General features: G+C 43.2%; 4 protein-coding genes across 4 annotated transcripts in view; all 4 read left to right on the top strand.

The window, feature by feature from the left end:
- Positions 1–13,121, top strand: part of LOC144660695 (fibroblast growth factor receptor 2-like) — a 49,707-nt gene that overhangs the window by 29,047 nt on the left and 7,539 nt on the right. Inside the window, exon 5 of the mRNA XM_078521401.1 lies at positions 12,551–12,808. Coding sequence (XP_078377527.1) covers positions 12,551–12,808 — 258 coding nt within the window. The remainder of the gene's footprint in view (positions 1–12,550; positions 12,809–13,121) is intronic.
- On the top strand, positions 47–2,836 carry LOC144660892 (uncharacterized). Its single transcript, XM_078521618.1, has 4 exons — positions 47–109; positions 186–251; positions 637–2,694; positions 2,762–2,836. The coding sequence occupies exons 1-4, from the start codon at positions 47–49 to the stop codon at positions 2,834–2,836; spliced, it is 2,262 nt and encodes a 753-aa protein (XP_078377744.1).
- On the top strand, positions 2,941–5,248 carry LOC144660709 (uncharacterized). The gene has a single exon (XM_078521429.1). It carries the CDS (start codon positions 2,941–2,943, stop codon positions 4,501–4,503), a length of 1,563 nt encoding a protein of 520 aa, XP_078377555.1. The 3' UTR covers positions 4,504–5,248.
- LOC144660891 (uncharacterized) lies at positions 6,817–10,843 on the top strand. Its single transcript, XM_078521617.1, has 6 exons — positions 6,817–7,053; positions 7,158–7,286; positions 8,800–9,069; positions 9,427–9,754; positions 9,969–10,175; positions 10,671–10,843. Exons 1-6 carry the CDS (start codon positions 6,817–6,819, stop codon positions 10,802–10,804), a joined length of 1,305 nt encoding a protein of 434 aa, XP_078377743.1. The 3' UTR covers positions 10,805–10,843.

The following is a 13,121-nucleotide window of genomic DNA, read 5'->3' as shown; positions in this document are numbered from 1 at the left end:
CTGAGCGCTACAATGGAAGAAGAAGATGAGACTACTATGGTTGGAGATGAGACTACTACTGGGAGAAGATATAGAGGCTGAGAGCCCGGAGAGAGCTAGATTGGAAGAGGTACGTTGATGAGATGCGTTGGGTTATATTTGATTCGCCAATGTTTTTTATTTATACGATGTTCTTTTCATCGTAGAGTGCAAGTACAAGTGGTGGTGGCGAACCGAGTGCAAGCACAAGTGAAGGAGAGTCCAATGAAGAGGTAACTAGTTATTAGAGTAGAGTGAATTTGTGTAACCCGTTTTTCATGTGCTTTTATGCTGTGTAATATTCTAATGAGCTGTACAGGAAAACAGAAAATTACGGACAAATGTTCTTGTAGTCACTTTAAAGGCCACTGTACTTTCCACGAGTACTGATGACTCCGATCATTGCCATCATATAGATAAAAAAACGTACATTCATTGCCTTATTGCCTTTGACTTTCAATTGAGAGGCCACGTTGACCGGAGAGTACGCAGATTTGTTCGAGACCCCTGTACTTTGGAAGAGTGCTGATGACTCCGAACATGGCAGTCATATAGATAAAAAAAAACGTACATTTGTTTTTTTCCATCCATTCATTGCCTTATTTCCTTTGTTTCAAGATGGAAGCTCCTTTTGAATTTGAACTGAGAGGTCACGTGGACCGCAGAGTGCGCAGATTTGGCCTCCATATCAGAAACTTTACCGGACGCCTAATACAGACAGGTGGTGGTGCCGCAGTAGAATCCGCACCCCTAGGACCGCGTCCCGTACTCCCACAACAGATTGCCCGAGCCTTGCAGAGAGCCGTACAGCGCCATATCTTGGATGATGGAGCGGTTGGAGATGACGACCACTTGTTGATCAACATCAACAGTAACAGAATTCAAAATGCCTTTCATTCCAGACGTCTGAGAGTGGGAGAGTGGCGAGAAAACACCGTCGCTGCCCAACAGCTGTTAAAACAAATCAGTGACATGCTGAACAGTAATCAGACTTTTCAAGTGGACGACACGTTCAACCTAAACGTGTCTCACGTGCAAGATCCAGGCCGAGGGGGAGACAACCAGAAATACAAACCCGGTTTGGACCCCATCGAGGACATCCTGCAGAAAAAACGGTGTGTCTTCAAGATCAAAAACACCGACCAGTTATGCTGTGCCCGTGCCTTGGTGATGATGAAGGCCCGGGCCGATTTCGGGACCGACCATTGGTACTATGGAAACTTAAGGAGGCATGATACGGTGCAAGAAAGGGCAGCCAAGGAACTACACCGTTTGTCAGACGTGCCAGAAGGTCCTTGCGGCTTGGACGAATTGGCCAAATTTCAAGCCCACTTGAACGCTTACCAGATTGTGGTGGTGTCTGTCCAACATGGTTACCAGATCATCTTCAAAGGAGCACAACGCCCCGACGACAAACGTTTGATCTTGATCAAACACCATGACCATTACCACGGCTGTACCACCCTAGGGGGATTTTTTGGAAAGAGTTACTATTGTACCCAATGCGAAAAGGGCTTCAGCCACAATGACCGGAGGCAACACCGCTGCCCGGGTGCCAGGTGCGCCGCCTGCCATCAGACCGATTGCCACGAATGGAAGAGAGCCCACGCTGTACCCAGGGTGAACTGTACAGACTGTCAACGGGACTTTTTTGGAACCCGCTGTCTTCAATTGCACAAGAGTCGCACCGACACCGGTAAAGACATGACCCCAGACAAGAAGAACAGTGTGTGTGACAAGCACAAACGGTGTACGGGGTGTTTCAAGACCTACGGTGACTATGAACTGAGAAACAGTCACAAGTGCGGCCATGCTTCCTGTCCGTCCTGCAAGGAATACCAAGATCTTCGTTACCACCAGTGCTACATACAAAATCCTCTCAAGGTGGAACAAAAACAGAACCGCAAGAGAACCAGCGCCGGTCAACGCAAAGAAGACCAACCACCCGTGTTCGTCAGTTGGGACGCCGAAGCCAGGCAGGAAGAAGGCGAGCACGTGGCCAACTTGATTTGCGCCCTGAGAGGAGACACCGACGAGAGGAGAACCTTTGAGGGAGAGACTTGCGTGAAAGACTTTCTCGCTTGGCTGAGGGAGATCGCCGAACAACACCGCGTCATAGCTGTCGCTCATAACTTCCAAGGCTACGACTCGTATTTCATACTAAACGAGTTGTACGACCAAGCCATCTGCCCTGAACAAGTCGTCAATGGTGCCAAAATAATCAGCATGACCATCCCCCGCATCACCTTTAAGGACTCCATGTGTTTTCTACAGATGAGCCTTGCTACCTTTCCCAAAGCCTTTGGCCTCACCGAACAAAAGAAGGGGTTTTTCCCCCACTTTTTCAACACGAAGGAACACCAAAACTATGTGGGCAGCATGCCTGCCAGAGACTATTACGATCCAGAGGGAATGTCCACTGCCAGGAAAGCCGAATTCGACAAGTGGTACGAGGAACGCGTGGCGGAGAATTACGAGTTCCACTTTCGGAACGAACTTGTCGACTACTGTCGCTCAGACGTGGAACTGTTGCACGAAGGTTGCAAGGTCTTCCGGGCAGAGTTTCAAGCCATTGCCGGCTTCGATCCCATGGAGCAATGCCTCACCATTGCCTCCGCCTGTAATCGCTTCTACCGCACCAAGTGCATGCAAGAAGAGACCTTGGCTTCTGAACCGGTACGAGGCTGGGAAGGCAAGGGCAAACCTCACTCCCTGGTGTCGCTGGAATGGTTGCTCTATCAAGACAGCCAGACGCAGGGCACCATCCGTCACGCTAGGAACGGTGGAGAACGAGCCTTGTGGATTGGACACCGTCTGATGAACGTCGACGGGTACGAGGATCGCACGGTTTACGAGTTCCACGGCTGCTACTTTCACGGCTGTCCTGACTGTTTTCCCAATCGCGATCAGAAGCACCGGAAGATGGGCGACAGAAGTCTGAGGGACGTGTACGCGGAAACGCAACAAAAGACGCAGCGGATCCGAGATGCGGGGTACCGCGTGGTAGAAATGTGGGAATGCCAGTGGAAAGCGCTCAAGGACAGTGATCCCGAGGTGAAATCGTTCGTGGACTCGTTGTCGATCAACTCCCGCTTGGAGCCCCGAGACGCGTTCTTTGGCGGTAGAACCAATGCCGTCCGCCTCTATGACCTTGCCGAACCTGAAGAGGAGATCCGGTACGTGGACTTTACCTCGTTGTACCCCTGGGTCAACAAAAACTGTGACTACCCTCAAGGGCATCCGGAAGTGATCCTAGAACCGGGACACACGAACATTTCACAATTCTTCGGTCTGGCAAAGTGTACGGTGACGCCACCTTACGGGTTGTACAGCCCCGTGTTGCCCTATCGCCAAGGGGGTAAACTGACATTCCCCCTCTGCCGTACCTGCGTGGAAGTGGAGCAGCCCAAGCCGTTGACCCAACGATCCTCCAAATGCGCTCACAGCCCTCAAGAACGCCAACTGACCGGAACGTGGTGCACGCCCGAGTTGGAAGAGGCCGTCAAGCAAGGGTACGTGGTGGAACACATTCACGAGGTGTGGCACTTTGACCGCAAATCCAACACCATGTTTAAAGAGTATGTCAACACCTTCCTGAAGATGAAGCAGGAAGCGAGCGGTTGGCCCTCGTGGGTGGGCGACGATCCAGACAAACGCCAGGAATACTTGAGACAGTTCTTTCTCAAAGAAGGCCTCCAGTTGGATCCGGACAAGATTGAAAAGAATCCCGGACGCAGATCTCTGGCCAAGATCATGCTCAATAGTTTTTGGGGCAAGTATGGTCAGAGAGGCAACAAGACCCAAGTCGAAGCCTTCACCTCTGCAGCTGAGTTTCACGACTTGTTAAGAGACGAGACCCGAGACATCCACGACATTCGGGTCGTCAATCCAGAGATGTTGGAGGTGGTCCATAAGTGCAAGGAGGACTGCGCCAACGTTCAACCAGACATCAACATCTTTGTGGCCTGCTTTACGACCACCTGGGCCCGTTTGAAGCTGTACCAAGAAGGTCTTTCCATCCTGCAACCCGAACAGATCTTGTATTTTGACACAGATTCCCTCATCTACAAACATCGAGAAGGTCAGCCCTCCTTACCGCTGGGTGATTACCTGGGAGACTTTACCAACGAACTAGACGATGATGACTTCATTGTGGAATTTGCCGCCGCCGGACCTAAAAACTATGCCTACAAGACGAAACTGGGAAAAACCTGTTGTAAAGTAAGGGGTTTTTCCTTGAACGTGAGAGGATCCGCCCATCTCAACTTTGAGACATTGAAAGACAACGTCAAATCCGAAGTGAAAGAACCCTTGGCCGAAACGAGGAGCATTGCCGTGTTCAACCCTCACAAGATCACCCGAGACAAAACGACCAAAACCCTGAACACTGTGACGGAGATCAAGCGCTATCAAGTGGTTTTCGACAAGAGAGTGGTAGATGCCAACACCTTTATGTCATACCCCTATGGTTACTTTAACGCCTAGTTCTACCCACTAGCTCGTATGGGGCATGCTGTTGTGTCCAACAGCATGCCCCAGATGGGAAACCTACCGCAACACGTTGATATAGTTTCAATCGTACCCACGTTGATCGTTCTCCATAACTGAATATTTAATAACTTACTTGTCGACATCTTTTGAGATATAAACACTCTCACCGCTCGATTCGTACTCGTTCCCAGTACACCCGAGAAAGGGGGATACCCCCTCATCCCCCCTCTCTGACGTGTTTTTTTTAATACTTCACAAGCGTGCGTTTTTTCAGAATCGCCGAAGCAATGTAGACTCATCTGCGCATGCGTTTAGTGCCAGGAAGAACCATACCATAAGGAAGGCATGGCGCTTTCTGAGACAACCTTTGTGGTCTTCACAAGAGAGGTAACTAATTATCAATCGTGAGTGTATCGCGTAGACTCATCTGCGCATGCGTTTAGTGCAAAGTATTGAGTTCCAGATACCACAAGGACAGTATGGCACTTTGTGAACCATATCTATAGGATGGTGGTCTTGCTAACTTTGTACACGTTCATTCCCAGGGTGCGCGGCCACTAGGGCTTAGGGAACATTGACACAAGGAAAAAAAAATATCCCCAGCGAGGACTCGAACCTCGATTGCCTACCTCAGCGGCAGGAGTGATACCCGTTACACTACCGGGGCTTTAGGACCACTTGTTACCGTTTTTTAGTGTCTTGTACCTTAACATAAAAAACCTGTTATTAAAAAACCTGTTTTTACACCTATTTTCTTGTCTTGTCGTTTTTTTCCGCGCGAGGACTGGAACCGAGTTCATTCTAACCGTCCGGGGCCTGGGACCGACACTCCAAACACCCTGGGGCCGACTCCTATGACGTCATCACACCCCTAAGTCACGTGGTTTTCCCTTTTACGCCTATTTTCTTGTCTTGTCGTTTTTTTTTCGCGCAAGGACTGGGGCGAGCGCTTTTGGCCGCCGGGGCCTGGAACCCACACTCGGACACCCTGGGACCAACTCTTATGACGTCATCCACATCCTAGTCACGTGATTTTCTCTTCTACGCATGCGCAGAAATGCTGCTCTGTGATTGGTTGTGCCCGTGCGTAAGCGCCCTTTACTACTGTCGCGTGCCATGCCTTTTGTTATTAAGTTCAATTGAAAAAACCGTACGGATGCATTTAAGGTTTTGTTCTGTGTTTTTTTATAGAAGCTGGCAGTTACTTAATGTAATCAATAGCATTAGTGTAACTTGTTTTGGGAGGCTTTTAAGCGACTTTTATAAAGCGGAACTACCGCGTCTTGTGTCACTTTGAGATTTCTTTATTTTTTAACAAAGAATGGTTGTCGCGTGTCAATTATGTCATTCTTCAATAACTTTCTAAAGCCTGGTTTTCACTAGCGACGCGAGCACAAACACAAGCGTCAGGATAACAGCTATTATTTCACCGTGAATACGGCTTCTTTGCAAGTTAAAGCACAAACACATTGAGTTTTTCTTTGTGTAGGAGCAGATAACTCACACTGATACATACATAGACTTTCATTTAAGTGTAAAATAAATAAATAAATAAATAATTATAAAAAAAAAAACAGAAAATGATTAGCTCTTTCTGATGCGCAATTATAAAAACATTTACTTCTTCGCGCGACGAAAAAAAACGTCAAAATCTACAAGCGTGCAGAACGACGCTTTCGCTTTCTTTTGAAATTAAAAACAATAGCATGTGAGAAAATGCTAAATATATTGTTGCTCAAAAACCGTAGATGCATTAAAGGTTTTGTTCTGTGCTAGTTTAAAGAAGCTGGAAGTCACTTAATGTAATCAATAGCATTAGTGCAACTTGTTTTGGGAGGGTTTTATAAAGCGACGTTTATAAAGCGGAATTGCCGCGTCTTGTGTCACTTTGAGGTTTCTTTATTTTTTTTTTATTTTAAACAAGAATGGTTGTCGCGTGTCAGGTATGTCATTCTTTAAGCATTTTCTAAAGCCTGGTTTTCACTAGCGAAGCGTCAGGATAACAGCTATTATTATATTTTCTGATGCGCAGTTATAAAAACATTAACTTCTATGCGCGACGAACGTGCAGAACGACGCGTGCAGAACGACGCTTTCGCTTTCTTTTGAAATTTAAAACAATAGCATGTGAGAAAATGCTAAATATATTGTTGCGCAACTTAATTAGCGACGGTGTGCAAAACAATGCCTACTTGAAAAGCCAATCAAATGAAAGTCTCTTTGGATCCGCCTCTAAAGAAAGGAAAATATAAATAGGCTGAAACTGTCCGTTTCTAACACTGTTGAATCACATCAAACACCGGCAACATGGAGGAAAAATTAGTTCGCATCAACTGGACCCGTGGATCGTACTCAGATGTAATCCGTTCGACTGTCATAGATCCTTCCCCTTTGAAACAGGGGCAAAAAGTTAAGGTGATTTGGGGAACGGCCAAAAAAGAGTTGAGCGCGGTCGTGGGTTGTTATCCAATCGACGAGGGCGAGGAAACTCAAGAATCTCCGGAGGACCCTCCGCCACGCCGTGCAAGAACCAAAAGAAAACTGGTGAGTATTTATGTTTTACTGCAGTCAAATCATGCTCATTTTCAATCTGTATTGATATTGTGCTGATTTTTTAGACTTACACATACAACACTGTTAATTTGCAGATTTCAGACTCACTTCCCGCGGCTAAGAAGACGACCAGACCTAAGACGAAAGGCAAACAGGCAAAGCAGAAGCCCAACAAGGAGAAAAGCAAACCAAAAGAAACGCCAAAAGCAAAGCCAAAAGGAAAGGTATGTACCGTCAACATTTCCTTCCGTACGATGAGTGACAGTCAGACATGGAGCGATCGTAAAATAACGAGCAACAAAACTTTAAACAATTTATACTATAAGATAATACTTGGCACTTAAGTTCAGTTATCTTTCGTGTACAAATGATTTGCAACGATGATGTGTTCCACGCGTTAAAACATAGATCGATCAAAAGTCACGGTCGCGAAACTTAAACAAACAGTTGTATAGAGTAACACTTTACACTTTTAAGTTTCGTTCTTTTCAATTCATCACACTATGAAGTCAAAACACGGAGAGATCGAAAGTTTGAGAGAAATTTTGACAATCAATCGTGTAATGTAATGCGCTGTTATACTTAACACTTTAAATTTTCATTCCTCATAGTTTTTACAGTATGTTTACTTCTTAAAGCTAAATTTTGATGCGAGTTGAAAAGAGAGTTCTATGTAGTTTTATTCCATATAACCTATCCGTGCCAGTGTCTTGAATGCTGAGTTTTTACTCATGGAAACCGCTTAACACTTTAAATTTTCATTCGTTTCATGCAATTGCACTATTTAAAACATGAAGAGATCAAAAGTTCCGAGGGAAATTTAAACAATCATTTGTATAAAGTAATACTTGACACTTTGAAATTTCATTTTAATATTAAAACACGGAGCGGTTGGAAGCTATTTGACTTTAATTCCACCCGAAGTAAGTCTTGTACACCTTATACGCCGTTACATTGAGTTACATCACGAGACGAGGTGTTATCCAAAATTGACACAAAGTTATAATGCAAATTTAACCTCACAGTTATTTACAGTATGTTTACTTCTTAAAGCTAAATTTTGATGCGAGTTGAAAAGAGAGTTCTATGTAGTTTTATTCCATATAATCTATCCGTGCCAGTGTCTTGAATGCTGAGTTTTTACTCATGAAATCCTTTTGGCAATGTGTTCCCGGTGTGATCCTTAGATAGGGTACCTAAATTCTATAAGCTAAAATAAACGCCCAGCTAAACCAAAAAAGGTATTTTAAAACTGAATTTACTGTTCAGTTATTAGTAAAGCGATTTTATAGAGATTTGTGTGTTGCCGTGCGCGGTTAGCCGTTATTTGGGTCGTCATGGAACACTTCTCCTCCCCTTGAATAGGGTGTCATTTTTCGGGTTTGGGCCTTTAAAAGGGTATCAATTTTCGCTTTCTTTATCCTTAAATAGGGTCAGGGTTTAAGAACCTTGGCGGCACACCCCTATCCGAAATTTATGGGAGTACTCCCCCACCCCCCCCCCCCGGGATGCTATGTAAATCTTTATGAGAAATATTTGACCTCAGTATTGAGAAATCCCTCGCAATAGACGGGGCTCAAAATGGCAGGATAATTTACAGTATGCCATTTTATTAGTTTCTTGTCCCACGTATATCTAAGTTAAAAAAAAAAAAGAAAATCAGAAAAGACGTAGGTAGTATGCACTAGATTAAAATAGGTTTACAATCTTGTAGTTAATTATCAAATATTTTGTTAGATTTTAGATACAGCATCGCCCGAAAAGGAAACAGACGTTGTTTCATCTTCCGACTCTTCAGACTCTGAATATGAGGGTCCATTGGCTTCCCTTGTTCCAGTTCGCCCAAAGCGTAGCCCTCCAGTTCAAGAAAAACAAACAGAGCCAGCCGATGCCTACACGCTGCAAGATTGGTCTGGTTCTGAAGTCTCGAACGTAGAGCAGGACGATATGGCGGATTTTCATGATTTACTTAGCAAAGCCATCAGCACCGTTGATAACACGGCACTTGTAAGTCACTGAACATTTTTGCTGTATTCAGGAACTGTAGCGTAAAAAGATAATTATTTTTTTTCTGAATCTTAGTCGCTTAACCATTCGACCCGAAAAATATGTTTCTTCTCCCGGTTATTTTATCAGCTGACAATTCCTCTCATACTCAAATAAATTCTGAAATGTTAAGTTTTCCCGTAATTTCCACGGATGTTTTAAAAGCCCAGGCCGTTTTAGAATTTCACAAGAGAGATGTGTCTAAACGTCCTATTGTCCTTACGTTCTTCTTTGTCGATTAAGTTTATTTAGCGTGAGCTATGTGTTAGAGCTTTGTGGTGATAACATAAAACCTGATTTCTGTTACTTTTCTTTCAGCAAATAAACAAGAACGGTAAAAGAGCTGCCGCAGACGAACTTCGACTGATGAGGACCATGCTAGAACGACTAGAGTGCGCATTTGCGAGGCAGGAGGCTAAGATGGATAAGCTCCTTAATATGATGACTGCTGCGCCACCATCTCTTCTGCGGACTCCACAGTGCCCCCCGCCGCCCTCGGTGCAGTCAACGCCGTTAGCCTATAACTCGTCCCTGGAATTTCCACCACCCGCAGCTGTACCCAGATCGTTGGCAATAAATGATCCACCAGCTCCAAGGACACCTCTTCAGGAAATTGATGGGCTCCTGGAAAATACTCAAGCGGCAGGTAAATTATTAGTTGGTTTCTAAAAACAGTCAAATGAAAATTTTTGTGACAGTGCGTGAAGGTATATAAAAAGTTGAATATCGCTTTTAAATAACGTAAATGAGATCACGGGAACAATATAAGAGAAGTTGAAGTTTTTATTTGGATTTTAATGGTTTTATGTCATTTGTTGAATTTCAACAACTTACCTTTACCTCCTTTGTTATCTTTTAAGGGAACGAAACAGTCGCCCTTGGAGGATATGGGCAGGTTCGAATGTCAAAAACTGACTTCAACTTTGCAAAGGCTGCACATAAACCGACAGCAATGACTCTACGCCTGGTCGATACCCTCTTCACCAAGGAAGTACTGCTTAGATCAACTGTCCACGGTACGAAAGACTTCGCTCCACTGGACCCCGACATCATTGCGGCAATAAAAGGTAATTTAAAATCACGACACGTTTTTTTTTTTCTGAAATCATGATTAGGCTACCGGCTCAAGTAAATATGAACGCATTGTCAACAAGACGCACTCGAGTTGACTATCGTTCATAGAAAACAAGGGCGAGTAGTCTTATTTCAAAATCAACAATTTTATTCGCTCGGATTTTAAAAGAAACATTTTAGAGCGGTTTTCACTTGAGTGTCGAAAGTAATTTGCGTTTGCTTTCGTTTTGCATTACTACGCTTAGTGATTGGTTTAAAAATCTCGCGCCACTTTAGTAACCAAAACTTATCGTGTCTCGCTCGCACACGTTTTCCTGCGCTTCGTGTCTGTCTTTACTTGCTTCGAGTTTTGATTGGTTTACTGGATTGTCTGTGTCCTTTGTGATTGACCAGAGAAATAGTTTTCCTTTTGGTTTTACGAGACTCAATTGAAAACTGCTCTATACTAACACACTATTTAACCTTTAATTACCTTGTTTTCTTTGCAGCTGAAGTCCTTGACGTCTTTTCATACCAATGCCGCAGCGTCGAAGAAAGACAAAGGATGTGGGAGCAATGCAAAGTTAGCATCGGAAAACGATGTCAAAATTTGCGAAAGGACAAACCCAATAGAGCAATTTAAGATTTTTTAGAATAAACGTTTTTCGTTTTCCTTTTGCGAAACCGAGCCATGTAAGATTTTAGCTTTTTTTCATTTTTCTTTTACATTTGACTGGGAAGTTTTCTTGTCAATCGTTCAGCTGTAAGTGCATCTAGTTATATCAAACTTTTCGTAAAATAAGTGTAGAAAAAAGTTTTTGTTTTTTCAGACTTGTATAATACGTGATAATAAAGTAATTTAGTTGCGGAACATGACAACAACGATGCTTTAATACTTTTTCAGTTGTTTGTAACTGAGTATTTAGGAATGCCGCAATATGAAAAGAGAAGTGCTAGGATTTTCAAATCATTAATATTTGTAGAGATCTTGTAAATTAGTGTATTAAATAAACGTAAGTCGACTTAATAAATTTGAAAACAGAATCTTTTTTTGTGACTTCTGCAATGTGTATGGGGAATGTGTTTGAGGGCTTGTAATTATTTCGTGCGACAGTTAGAAAGTCATTTAGTTATAAACTGCAATTAGAATAGTTTCTTGAGGACAGAAACATTTCAGATCCCTGTAAATCTGTTATCAAGAAAATGACTGTGGTTACTAGCCGCTTTCGTGTCATTAAAAATATGCCAATTGCAAGCAAAATAAGCGGTTCGAGTTTAATTTTTTTACGAACTGCACTCTCGCGCGGCTAAAATGTTCAGAAATTATAAAGTGGTTGGAATAAGATCTCAGACTTAAAGATACCATTTTAGACACTTTGCACTAAGGCCGTTTGTTTTTTGTTTTGAAAAGCTTTCATTGTTGAAAATCGTTGCATAAAGGCAAAAACTGAAACAACAGGCAACTGAAAAGAAGCAGTGAAAATGTAAGGAGACTGGGATCGAGTAAACAACGGCGCGTGGTTCACGAGCAATCTCCGTCGTTTGACGCTGAGAAACTTCAAAACAGTTCATTTAAAACTTTTGCTTCGCTATCGGATATTGCTTTTAAGGCTCAATTTAAACGTACTGCATCTGTTTGGGCTTTGCTTCCGTAAATGGTTCGGAGTCTTTAGATTAGGTAAGTTTAAGTTTATCTTCAACGAACCGCCGTGAACTGCAGCGAATTTGCTAACAACTTCTCGCAAGTTTCATGTGCGACACTCGTATCATCTTTGTGACTTATTCACTTGATCAATGGCTTTAAGTAAATACCGTTAGTTTCATGTTAGAAGCATCGAAGCGCATTTCCGAACAATTTACAGCACAATTTTCGTGCACGTTACATGACATTGCATCGTGTCAATCGCGTGGCGAACTTAACTTGATGACAGGCGAATTGCCATCAGCTGTGTTACGAAATTTCGTCCATGAACTAGCGAACTATCGCTTTTGATCGCGAATTGTCGTTGTGCTAACGACAATTCGTTGAATTATCGGTATTTGTTCTGCGAAATATCGCTCCAAGCGTCGCGAATTGTCGTTGTTGTTCTAGCGAAATATCGCTCATAGCGTCGCGAATTATCGTTGTGCTAACGACAATTCGTTGAATTATCGGCCTTTGTTCTAGCGAAATATCGCTCCAAGCGTTGCGAATTTCGTCCCGAATTAGCAAACGAAAATTCGAAGAAATGTCGGGAAAACAAAGAACGAAATTCGCGCTTTTCGTTTGCATTACTTTTGCACAATACCATCTCATATCCAACGCGCGCTTTTGGAATAATTGTCAAACGTCAAAAGTCTTCATATTTCGTATTTTTCGTTTTTTTTTGCATATATTTTATTTCAATAGTGCAACCAACAATAACCAAAAAAAGCAAAGATAAAGTCACTGTTATCGAAGGAAACGTCCTTTACTTGGTGTGTGAAGCTGAGGGTTATCCCACACCCGTTATTACGTGGAGAAAGAACGGAAAGATACTTCAAAGCAGCATCAATAAAACTGATGTCATCATTGACGACGCTAGTAAAGAAGACGCCGGAAATTATGAATGTAAAGTCGTGAACTCTATAGGAGCTGTGAGTTACACGGTGGAAGTAACAATCAAAGGTATTAATAATTACTTAAGTACCAATGAATAAGCTGCTCTCTTAAATTAAAAGACGCCGTTAAATAGTTTTTTTTAAACAATATATAGTTGGACTGTCCTATTTGAACCTGGCTTAAACGGCCAGGTTTCCTGCAAGTCAGCAGTATTTAGGGCTTCCAAGCGTGTTACGTAACAATTTTTAATTAGTTCTTATTAACCGAGCAGGAGGTCAGTATGAGAGAATATTAACCGAGGTCGTGAGTACAGACCGAACGCAGTAGACCGAGCTCGGTTAATAAGATGTTTATTATATGGCCACACAAGAGAAGTAAC

Source organism: Oculina patagonica, chromosome 7, assembly GCF_052425735.1.
Source record: "Oculina patagonica isolate OP01 chromosome 7, crgOcupat, whole genome shotgun sequence".
NCBI lineage: Eukaryota > Metazoa > Cnidaria > Anthozoa > Scleractinia > Oculinidae > Oculina > Oculina patagonica.
This window is presented reverse-complemented; position numbering and strand designations above follow the sequence as displayed.